This window comes from Malaya genurostris, chromosome 3, assembly GCF_030247185.1.
Source record: "Malaya genurostris strain Urasoe2022 chromosome 3, Malgen_1.1, whole genome shotgun sequence".
In the NCBI taxonomy this organism is placed as follows: domain Eukaryota; kingdom Metazoa; phylum Arthropoda; class Insecta; order Diptera; family Culicidae; genus Malaya; species Malaya genurostris.
The window spans coordinates 278,156,976-278,168,833 of NC_080572.1; the positions used below are offsets into that span (position 1 = coordinate 278,156,976).

At 38.1% G+C, this 11,858-nt stretch overlaps 3 protein-coding genes across 7 annotated transcripts; 1 reads left to right on the top strand and 2 right to left on the bottom strand.

Moving 5' to 3' along the window:
• Nucleotides 1-2,878: 2,878 nt before the first annotated feature.
• LOC131438299 (probable U2 small nuclear ribonucleoprotein A') lies at nucleotides 2,879-4,255 on the bottom strand. Of its 5 annotated transcripts, XM_058608203.1 has the most exons (5): nucleotides 4,036-4,255; nucleotides 3,836-3,983; nucleotides 3,308-3,777; nucleotides 3,207-3,249; nucleotides 2,879-3,150 (listed from the first exon to the last, which is right to left on the bottom strand). In XM_058608203.1, exons 1-4 carry the CDS (start codon nucleotides 4,115-4,117, stop codon nucleotides 3,227-3,229), a joined length of 723 nt encoding a protein of 240 aa, XP_058464186.1. In that variant the 5' UTR covers nucleotides 4,118-4,255; the 3' UTR covers nucleotides 2,879-3,150; nucleotides 3,207-3,226. The 5 variants fall into 5 exon arrangements, 4 of the variants coding, with proteins under 4 accessions (XP_058464186.1, XP_058464184.1, XP_058464185.1 ...); XR_009230902.1 differs by having other exon boundaries at nucleotides 3,207-3,777; XM_058608201.1 differs by lacking the exon at nucleotides 3,207-3,249 and having other exon boundaries at nucleotides 2,879-3,044.
• A 3,737-nt stretch (nucleotides 4,256-7,992) lies between these two features.
• On the top strand, nucleotides 7,993-9,177 carry LOC131437017 (eukaryotic translation initiation factor 3 subunit G). Its single transcript, XM_058606053.1, has 3 exons — nucleotides 7,993-8,093; nucleotides 8,244-8,697; nucleotides 8,754-9,177. The coding sequence occupies exons 2-3, from the start codon at nucleotides 8,247-8,249 to the stop codon at nucleotides 9,119-9,121; spliced, it is 819 nt and encodes a 272-aa protein (XP_058462036.1). The 5' UTR covers nucleotides 7,993-8,093; nucleotides 8,244-8,246; the 3' UTR covers nucleotides 9,122-9,177.
• Nucleotides 9,178-9,290: 113 nt separating this feature from the next.
• Nucleotides 9,291-10,836, bottom strand: LOC131437016 (uncharacterized). Its single transcript, XM_058606052.1, has 2 exons — nucleotides 10,597-10,836; nucleotides 9,291-10,532 (listed from the first exon to the last, which is right to left on the bottom strand). The coding sequence occupies exons 1-2, from the start codon at nucleotides 10,762-10,764 to the stop codon at nucleotides 9,669-9,671; spliced, it is 1,032 nt and encodes a 343-aa protein (XP_058462035.1). The 5' UTR covers nucleotides 10,765-10,836; the 3' UTR covers nucleotides 9,291-9,668.
• Between the last annotated feature and the right edge of the window lie 1,022 nt (nucleotides 10,837-11,858).

Sequence of the window (11,858 nt, forward strand, 5' to 3'; positions counted from 1 at the left end):
ATAACGATTCACCCACTTACTCACAAACTATTTCGACTTTTGCATGTATTTCGCCGCTGCAGCTTGGGTCATTTTGGGACCTTTCGGGTGCGAGCACAAAAAAAACTGCTTAGAAACGCGTACTAATTTTGGAAAAATGCTCAAATCTAATTGTAAACAATAGTCAGCTGATTTATTCTCGCATTGCGTCAAGGATACTACGGCCCTCTGTGTTAAAAAAAAACACACCATTCCACTTTACCGATCGCGAGTAATCGTGACCACGCTCTTATGTAACAGACTGTATCTTCACATTAATAAAATCACTCAAAATCTTTTGACGTAGGTCTACACCTTTGTTTTCTATACCGAGGTAAAAACTCAAAATACAGGTAATAAAACCATACAGATAGTGGTCAGGTTTTGAATATCTACATCTCAACCATTTCTTAACTGATTTTTGATGTCATTACAGATACGGCTTGGAAATATTCCTACGCATCGATTCTAGTAGATAAATCTTTATATTTTAGTTTTGCAATGACTTAGCGGAAACATACACCCCTATTCTGTGTTTCGATCGATTCGGATTTTGTCAAACGAAGGTAAAAATTTGCATTCTCTAATTCGATCGAGCGATGCTTTTCTATGGAAAACTCGAACTCGATCGAGTTGCAGAATGCCAAATTTCGTATTCGATCGAAACAATCCGATTCGAACGAAAACCAGAATGGGGGTGGTATGTTGGAGAAGTCAAATGAATGAAAAACTAACAGAACGTTCTTATGCGTTCCGTACATACGCGCTACCATTTCGCCACTCTGAAACTTGTGATAGACACTCTAAAACGTCAGACAGACATGGTAGAACGTACATCGAACATGGTCTACATCCTGGCCGTCACCCAACCGATACCATACATCCAAACATCTTCTCTGTCCATCAAACACTAGTCTTCTCGCTTTATACCTATTTTCCGCTCAAGCACTGAGTAGGAGAGTGTATTTATAATCGCTTGTCAACTTCTTTAATGGTGCCAGTTGCTGGCTGGACTTTTTCAAATAAATCATGTTTTCTGTTAGTTTTTCATTCATTTGGTTTTTCCTATATATGTTTCCGCTCAGTCATTGCAAACCTGAACTTAGTTATGGCGGCTTTACGTCAAACCAACTAAAATTAATAAATCGTTTATATTTTAGATAATTGGTGATCAAAACTTCAATTAGTAATGAACAATGTATAATTTCCTCCAACAGATAAGACAGTTTCGTATACATAAGCTCACTGTTTCCGTATGATTTCTGCTCTTCAATGAGTGAGTTCGCATTTAAGAAAATCACTTACGCAAAACAAGATTCAGTATCGAATCGATTTACACTCTGTGCGGTTCGATACTGCCGTAGAGCAGGTTGTTATGCCCCGTTTACACTTCTGCTGGCTGCCAGCACGCTACCAGCATAATGTAAATGCTTGCAGCTGCTGGTTGTTGCCAGCATGAAAATTCCTGAACGTTCTGAATTTCATGCTGGCAAGCGATGCTGGTGAAGAAATTCAAGATGTATTACGTGTTTCATGTTTTTCTCAGTTGAAAGCATTCGTTCGTATGAAGAGGTTTAAAATCAAAACGAGGAATAATGATTTAAATATTTAAAAGACATATTTTATTTTTATTCTTTTTTTTTAAATTTTGCCAGCAATAGTGTAAACACTACATTAACACATCCATCCATCCATCCATTAAAAGTCCAAGCAAAGTAAAACCTTGGTATTACATTCCTGTAATGGAATTTGACCTTCTGTTTCAACAGACTTCGCAGCCGATTCAGAGTGTACAGAACCATAGCATGGCTGGTGCTACGATCCTACTGACACAAAGAATCCTTCCAGACCGGGTCTCGAACATACGACGGCTTGTAAGACCAGTGTCCTATGCATTGAACCGCCAACACGGGACAAGTCCAAGTCCAGGCACTAACTAGGAATACAATGCAATACAATCGTTCTTTTCTGACTTTTCGATACCTTACTTATAGAATGATTTATCCATGGTCTCAAAATAGGCTTCAGTTACGGCGATGACACTCTTATTCGAGTGAAATATGTATCTCTGGTGTATCTTTTTGAGATCAGCATAGGAAAAATAGTCGTTGAGGCTAGGTTCGTGATAGTATGGTGAGTGAGGGAACAAATAGTAGAGAATTTGGCCATTGTTTTCTTCTCTTCGCGTATTAGAAATCGCTCTCACAGAGTTAGAATCAGCAACAGACTTGCTCTTGATGCAATTCGATAATTCCGTAGAGAAGGTTGCTTGTGCATTCTAATTATCTTCGTGATTGGTTGTGTCTCTACATGTTGGCGTTTGTCTCTACATGTTTCGTTGAGAAGTATTAGCATTTGTTTTCAGTAGTTTTACGTGAAGATTCGATAGAAGAAATTCCTTTTTACCCCGATTCAGTATTTCGTTCGAATAAGAAATTTTGCATTCTGTATCTCGATCGAGTTTTCCATACAAAAGCATCTCTCGACCGAATTACAGAATGAATTTTTTTACATTCGCTCGAAATACATAGCAGGAATGGTTGTCGTTTAAATGCAACTATTGAGCTGCTTTTGAAACAAGGCGTAGTTTTGTGTTTTATACAAGAGATTAGTACAAAAAGCTACAGTGTTTACGAAAGCAATCATTATTTCTACATTAATTTTCGTCAGGATGTAAGTCTACAGTTATCAGTACACCTACAAACTAGCTTCTCCTATCTGCTAAACGCCTCTCGATAAAGTTGGAAATAAATAAATAATTCAAGAAAAAAGTAGATGGTGAGCTAGACACTACATATTCCGCGTTATGACACAATGAATTTCGGACAATTAGTATAGAGATAGTCGGAACAACTGAAAATAAACTTTCGAATGATTTATTTTCAATACACATCAACTTTCTCGACCTGCTCATAGGCATTTTGGTTTTTTTTTGTTAGTATCTGTTCTTATTGATGAAACCTTATATGCCTCAACTGCAAAATGGCGAGCATCGTAAAGTTAATCGGTTTCCATATTGCCGTTACCTGAAACAAACAGACGAAAGATGAAATTTAGTAAACACGTACCACTTCTACAAAATAGTTAATGTTTGAAGAACTATGGATTTGCTTAGTCATCTTCCCTCATCATCTGTAAGAAAATATTAAATATGTACTGGTTATTGGCAGGTACATGCAAAACTCAACATTTGGAATCGCCACCGTTTTCACCTGTCTTCCCACTGGTTGCCTGAAAAGATGTCATACACATTTAGGCGCCTGAAGCGCCAATTGCATTTCGAATTTACCATTGAACATTAAATCGCCGCTTATCTGTCCAGATTGTAGTATTCTGGTAAGTCGCTCAACCTCATGGAGATTGGTTGCCCGTTTGATGGCTTCTCTAATGCGTTGAATATCCGCGGCGGTAGCGTTGTGCACCATTGGTTTATCCGGAACCGGCATTGCCAATTTGGCTTTACGCATAATTTCTCGGTGCAGTTCTTTGCCTTTTTTGCTCTTAAACAATTCTTTGGCAGCTTCTCGATCTTTCGCTTTGATTTTTCTGAAATCCAACAGACGCAGATTTGGAAATCGGAATGCTACGTATTCTCGATAGTGTTGCTTCGTTGATACTGGGTTTGTTAATAACGAAAGGGTTTGCAATTTTGGAAGTTTTGTAAGTGGTTCCAGATCACCCAACTCTTGTACGTTATTACCAGTCAGAATCACACTTTCTAGATTAGGTAGCGATTCGTGAAGAGTGTCACTCACTCTCCTGTGAAGAGAAAATTAGTTAGTGGAAAAGTTAAATTTACTTCCAGAATAAAACCTACACTATTCGATTGTTATTCATTAGCAAGCATTTCAGTCGAGGTAAATGCGGGAAGCCATCTAGTTTCCGTATATCATTATCGGAGAAATCAAACGTATCAAATTGGTCCAAGGTTGCGCCCATGTTTTCAATTTGTGGAATTTTGTAACCTGAAAATGGGTTGCATTATTCGCTTGAATCTATCAATTGCAAACTACTCACCTCTCAGATCCAATTCACGATCTCTACATGGATTCATGTACTGCATCGATTGGTTTATCAAATCGGGAGTTAACTTGACCATTTCGATACGCTATTTTAATAGTAAATTATGAAAAAAAAACTGAAACTAGATTTAAATCACAAAAAGCGTTTATTTAACGCGAAACTTTTTACAACATTAGACTCCGGTCCGGCTTCTGATGAGAGCGTTGAAATTGAATCCATCTCCGCATTTGACAGCTGTTAATGGTATTAGTTCCCGGGAATGTATTACACACGGAGCCGCGAAACTATCTAATTTTAAGTACTTTCTAACTAACATCGAAGTTCCGCTCGGTAACCCAATTTTAGGTAATGTGGCACTAAATAATGCTCATAAAGTACAAAAATATACTGTTATGTGAGTTATATCTTTACAAAAGTAAGTTATATTTACTGAACGATTGAGTTATATTGACTCAATTTCACGCTAACCGGTTTACTTATGTCGATTACACTTGAAGCCGAAACTAACCCTGTTCTAACTATAACTGTTGTCAAATCTATACATTGGGTTGGGTTTAAAACTGGGTTGGGGTTTGCTTCAAGCAAAAATGCTATTGATTTCTTTTTCTTTTCGTGTTTTTATAACAATGGAATTAACGAATGAAAGAACAAACTAATGAAAAGTAAGCAGAAAGAAGCGTAACAATAGGTAGTCCTTATTTTCTGTGCAATGCTCTCATAAAACTCCCGTCATATTTTTGCTATTAGGCACTATAAAATAAAAGTAACATTCAATCAGAAGACCATGTCAACGTAGAGCGGAGTCATTCTTCGATTTAGCTACGCCCTCACACGGCATCACGTTGAACATATCATGTCAATTGTATGGGTGCACTGGGCTGCTTTTTTCGCGCATACATTTGAAATTTCTTTCACCCACTTGTATGTACGAGATTCTATGCGGAATCGTCTGAGGGCGCCATGTTCCAAAAAAAAATATGTCACATTTAATTTGATCGTAAAATGTGTGAGCAGGATATCTTGTTAATATGTCTTTGATTCAATGACGAAAACTAAATTCGTTTACATAACTCTATTTTTTCTTAACTGTTTTACGTTTCGCATTGAGATCATCAGCGCATTAAAACACAATTAAAAACACTCATGTTCACTCTAGTACAAACCGGTACCCATGAGGTACCAAAACCTAACCGCTTTTTTTATTCATTTTGCAGTAGTTATTGAAGAATATCTGTAGAATGTCGTTCTATTGAAAGAAGTTATAATAAGACAGCACAGAAATTCGATGACTTGCATACAATTCTCAAGAAAGACGATAGAAATAACTCTGGAATATTCAGAAATCATTTAGTTAAGCTATGATTTTTTAAACTTCATAATTCACACAGGGAGCACAGAAGAAATCGGAAAAGGGTGAAACTCTTTATATATTGATTTACTCAGTGGATGTAGAGCAGAAGTGTGAGAAATGGCATTCCTTTTAAAGAGAAACCAATAGTTAATCGATTTATCAAAAACTGATACGTTCGATGCGATAATTTCTAAATAGGAAAAATGAAACCGAAGTCTAATCATTCATCGATGTTTCCCTCCGTAAGATGTTTTGTTACCTCTAGATTCCAGATGAATTTAATATGAATGTCATATTATTGTCCATATAGATTTCAATTGAAACACGGTTGACCGAATCAAATGTTTGACACATACATTTGTGCTGTGCTCATTTCCACTAGAAAATGAAGTGTTTAACACATGCAGTTCGATTCAATAGCAAAACACATCACATCCAAAGGAAAAACACTTCAAAGCTAAGTGAAAAATGATCTAATCTTGCATCTTAGGTAGTTTGGACATGAAATTTTAAATCAAATCGCTTTGGTTATGTATTGAAATAAAAAAGCATATTAAATTGCACATGAATTGATCGTGCAAATTTTTATCAGTGCACATTATCGAAATGACGGAATGAGCAATGAGTTTTCAATAGCGGCCCTTACACGAGCATTAAAAATGTCATTTTCAATGATGTCATTTAAATGATGTAATTCAAATTTGTTAGAAATTTCGTCATTAGTGCACCACTACACGTTCATTAAAATGATATTTTTTTTACTAATGACATTTTTAATGACTCGTGTAAGGGCCGCTAATGATGTAATTCAAATTTGTTTGAAATTTCGTCATTAGTGCACCATTACTCGTTCATTAAAATGATATTATTTTTTATTAATGACATTTTTAATGACTCGTGTAAGGGCCGCTAATCGACTGCTCGTTTCTGGGTTCTCGATCAACCCGATTGATAAGTATCAAGATTTTTCTTATGACTTTTACTACTCAATTAGCCTGAGTGTAGATAAAATCAATATTAAAACCGATAACATGAAATTAAATTGAGAATTTAACACTGCTTCCCGCATGGCGTTTTGGTTACCTGGGTAGCCACGGGCACCAAAAGGCTACCAAAACCGATTCAGTGACGGCTGTCAAATCCAAAATGACAAAAAAATCGGCCGTCGTCTAGTGACCCGCGAATTTTCACTTTCGTTTTTTCGTTGCACATGATGGTGAAGTCATTTTCATACGTTCTCGTGCGAGTAAAGTTTTCTAGGATTCATTGTTTCTTTAATGACATTGTAGCCCAGCTGTCGCAACCAGTTTTCCTTGAATTACTTCTGAAATATTTTAGGTATGTCGTTAAATGAAAAGAAAAAAAACGATACAAATGCTCACTATATTTTATATTATCTCCACAGAGAGGATAGCGATGTGACTTACGAAAATTTGTTATATTATGCAGGCACAGTTATGAAATAATAATACAATAACTATCACGAGGAGTCCGGCCTAAACGGAGACAGTTCGAAGAAGGTAAAACTTGTTGTATCTGAAACGCAACTACCCCTGAATGTTGTTATCTCAATGCAAAATGTTATAGATCAATTTGATGCACTGAAAGAGCAATCTGAATTGGTTTCAAAGTTTTTGGTTATGATGAAAATCTCATTCCAGACTTCCGGAAAGGAATAGTTATTGGTGTCATCGGATCGGTGGGTGCTGGTAAGTCATCTTTGCTGCAAGCAATTCTAGAAATCCGATGGAAACGATGGAAACGAGTTGGTGGTGAATGTATAAGCTCTGGTACGAGATATTGAAGCTAATCATCTTATCGCAGAACTGATATGTTTCTGAAGCCAAGGATGTTCAAAGCGGTCATCACTTGTTCGATATATGTATCGAACCCAGGAGCCAGTTAGGTAAAGCTAAAGCTTCACGAGTTTTAGTGTAAGGTTTTAATGTTTGTTCGACGTCTCTTCTAGGGTAATATGACGGTGCTGGGGTACTTTATCGTTGGACCACCGGTGCCACTAGATTCGTAAATGATTCGAAACTTTCAACATCGAAACTCTTAATTGTCGTGAATTCGTTCACATTTCAATTCATGTTACCACTAATTTGATACTTATTCAAAATTATACCAGAAAGTAAACATGAAAATTTTCTTTCATTTGATAACATCCGAAATAGGAATAAAGCAATCAAAACAAGCAAAGAATAATCATTACCGGGTTTCTTGCGGTTCTGTTCACTCTGGCTACCAGCGGTATGGCAAACAGCTGGCAACCATGTTTCCCTTAGAACCGATTGGAAAAATCGCCTGTATCTAAGTTAGCCGAGCGTTTTCATCTTCTCACCTTCGCTGACAATGTCAAAGATTTCAATGTGGAAAAATCCTGGTGGATGCGGTTGTATCGTTTGAGTTGTATATCTGGCAGCGGTGAGGCAGTCGGTCACCAGAATGTCTGCCAGCCATATTTTTCCAGCTGGCAGCGTTTAGTCAGCCATCTGGCAGCCATGCGTATGCGGGTTTGAGTGTTTTCATCTGTATGCTTGATGAGTTAACGATTGAATTAAATAATTTTAGATGACTGTGTAGTTTTAGTAGTTTGACAGCTGTCAATTGAATCGGCCATTTTCGTGTAACTTGTTAAGAACGGGTTCGAAGTGATATAAACTAATTTCAATTTGTTGGATAAATACATCTAAATAAGGTTTGTAATTCACGAAACAATTTAATTTTACTAGACGTTTGCGTTTGTATTGACTTTTTCTTATCTTATACTTATTCTCGTTAGTAGAAAATAATTCCACATGTTCACATTTTGCGACACGAACACATTAAAGTTTTTCTTGCATTTCAGACAATGCCAGCATTGGACGAGATCAAATCATCGTGGGCCGATGAAGTGGAGTTAGATTCCGGTTCGTTGCCGGGACCGACAGAGGTTATCGAAAACAATCAGAAAGTGGTCACTGAATATAAGTACAACAAGGATGATAAGGTGGTCAAAGTTGTCCGAACGTACAAGATTACACGTTTAGTTGTCCCGAAAAGTGTGGCAAAGCGAAAGTCGTGGGTTAAATTTGGTGACTCTGCTCATGATAAACCAGGTCCGAATCCTGGGACCACCATGGTATCGGAAGACATCTATATGCAGTTCGTGAGCAACAAGGAAGAGGAACAGAAACCGGATAGTGCATTGAACACTTTGAAGGTTGCCAAGTGCCGTACTTGCGACGGTGAACATTGGTCTGTGCAATGTCCGTACAAGGGAACTACTTACGAACAAACAAAGGCAAAACCACAGGCACCTGGTAAGGAGCCGTGCAGGAAGAGAATTAGTTTTGTTATTAATCCGTTTTTATTTCAGTTCAATCAGAAATTACTTCACACACTTCGGCCAAGAGTGGAAAATACGTACCGCCAATTATGCGTGACAGCCAAAAGGTTGGTATGGGCGCGAATCCGAGAGGCCGGGATGATACGACTGCGATCCGTATATCTAATTTATCAGAAGCAATGACCGAAGCCGATCTCGAGGAACTGGTCAAAAAGATTGGTCCACACAGCAAAATGTTCTTGGCTCGGGACAAGAATACCGGTCTATGCAAGGGTTTTGCCTATGTTCACTTTAAATCTCGTCGCGATGCCGCCACTGCTATCGAGTTACTGAACGGACACGGATATGATCATTTGATTTTGAACGTGGAGTGGTCAAAGCCACAGAATCCACAGTAGGAGCGGGGGAGAAAAGAATAATTGAATAAATGAGAACGATTGGTGGTTAATGAAAAGATTTGTTTTTTTCTCATTTGAGCTATCACGACGTAAATTTTCAAGTAAGTTATTTAAACATGTCGGATTCGTTCCGGATGGCAGGAGTTTTCGGCTATCAAAATTAAGAACATTTGTTCAGTACACGGATATGAATTATTTATCCAACAAAATTGCAGAACCAGCACAATTTGTTCCGGTGTTCCCAAATATAACTCTAAACTTCAAGTTGTTTGTGTTAAAGTTTTTGCTTCAGTAGGAAATTGATTGCAAGCGTTCTACGTCAAAAATTCCTCTCAAGTCACACTAAAATAAGGATTTAATTGGCATGCATACATTTTTTTTAATCACGATATTAAAACATTTTAACTGAAAATATATGCCACAGTCCTAGCCCAGTGAATTGTTGTTAAAAGCGGGGACACCGAAACAAATCCGGTATTTTAAGATATTTCTCACTTACACATAAACACTACCGAGATAATTGGTAGATGCAATCGCTTACAATAAATTACATTGCGTCATTGGTGAGCGCGTTCGCCAGATCGTTAAGTCCATTGGAGAGTTGCAGCATAGCTGCGGACATGTTCGTCAGTGCTTGAGCAATTGCAAACTTCGAATCGTCCAGCCGTCGCTTTTTCATGACTGATTCAAGTTTTTCCGAAGTTCGTTTCAAATCTTCCCGTAACCGTTCCTGTGTTGGCCGGATGGGCTTCGGTTTCAGAAATTCACTAGTTCCTTCTAGGGTCGCGGCAGTCATTTCGACGTACTCTGTGGTAGTCGTCGCCGCAGTTGCAGCTATACTTTTGAGCTCTTCCATGGTAGGTTTGCGGATTTCCAATTCGGCGGTCACCGTTTCTTGGTTATGTGTAGTGATAACAGGTTTAGAGAAACTTGACACGAATTCCTCGTCTAGATGATCATCAGTGTAGTGCTCAATCACAATTTCTTCTTTCTGGACACCCGTGTCATCTGGAAAATACTCTTCGTGATCGGTAGATGCGTTACTTTCGAGACCCATCATTCCGTCTGTACCGAGAGCTTTGGTCCATTGATCCAAAACGTCGTAACAGCTAGCAGCTGATAAAATTCTCACTTCAAGTTGATTGGGCCCGATCTTTTTCGATCGTCCTTCAACTACTAGTCGACATTTTCTTTTTAAATTTATAATAACATCTGCCCAATACTTAACCCACTTGGCGGTTGATTTGAGGGTTCCACCAGGAACTCTGTTCAATCGATGCGTTGCTTCAATCCAAAACCGCTGTCTTTCCTTGTAGTCCGTTTCAGAACTTTCCGTTTTAGGTTGTTGATTGTATTCCTCAAAAATCTTCACTAATTCTTCCTTTTGTTCATTGGACGCACTTTTGGGCTTCTACAAAGAAAAGTGAAAATGCTGGCGATAAGATACTTCCCAAGTTAGTTTTCAGAAAACTCACATCTAGCGGACCCATCATGTTCTTCTGTTCGATATATACACCCGAAGGAGTTCCATGGCCCGACGAACCTCCGCCGGTGTTGTCGCTGCTCGTCGCAATTTCGACCGATGTAAATATTATTGGTGAACAGGAGTTCTGAACTCTGGGATTTGCATTGCTCACACTCATTGCCAGCTTTGCGAATCCTTTTTTCCGAGACGCGAGCTCGCGGTCACGAAGAAAATGGAACCCAGTGATGACGCTTTTTCATTTCAGTGGCCGTCAAGTACTACGTAACAACCAAGAAGAATAGTAGATTTTTTGCCATAGAAAAATAGACCGGACAAAAAGCAAAAAAATCAATCTTACAGTGGAGAACCATTATGGACATTTTTCTAGTGAATTTAAACTTTTAAAAAACAGTTTAATGAATATCTTTAGAATCAAAAGTGATTCGTATTGCATGGAGGACCCAACAAAGTGAAGTGAGTAGCACCCCAGTGAAAAACAAAGCGCGTGAAACTGAGCTCACTCATTTTGTTCATGGAAACTCATACACTCTTATCGAAATCTCAGACAATACAAGATTCAGTTTGAAACACGACGTTGATTTTTAAATTAATCGATTAATAAATGACTTTTCTTTGTTTGCAATCACTCTCGTTTCTTAGAATGCGAATTTCATGGATTTTACTGAACTGATCGTCAGTCGAAGACTTCGGGAATTATTTAATACACATACACTTGGATATTTTCGCTCTAATCTTGGCCAAATTTTCATTTTTTTTACGAGTTTAGAACAGCCGAGCTACCCATACCCAGTATTCGATTATATTTTGTTGGTCGTTGAGCGTTCGTTGAACGACATGCTGTACGAAATATTGAGGTTTCTTTGCCCGGTGAAAAATGAACGGTGGCCCTACTGAAAAATATGTGGCAAACACGTTTCCTGATGAAACAATATGTAAAAGCGATTCACACGCAGCATCAAGCGACTATCACCTGAATGAAACGATTACGGAACAACAACATTAATTGTAAGCAATTTATATGAAAGGACACTACGTCAAATTCACGAAACTTTTTAACGTCGGATACGTGAGCAATATTAGGCTAGAAAAATTAATAAATCAATCTGGACGTCGACCGAAGTTGATTGATCGTCTGAATTGTGTTCAATGCATGCGTTTCCTGATGAATACAAACCAATATCATTTGCATTTGTGGTTGTAAGTGAGCTGTCAGAGAGCCTAATTCGTTCAGTTTGATGGATCGGTTTGTTG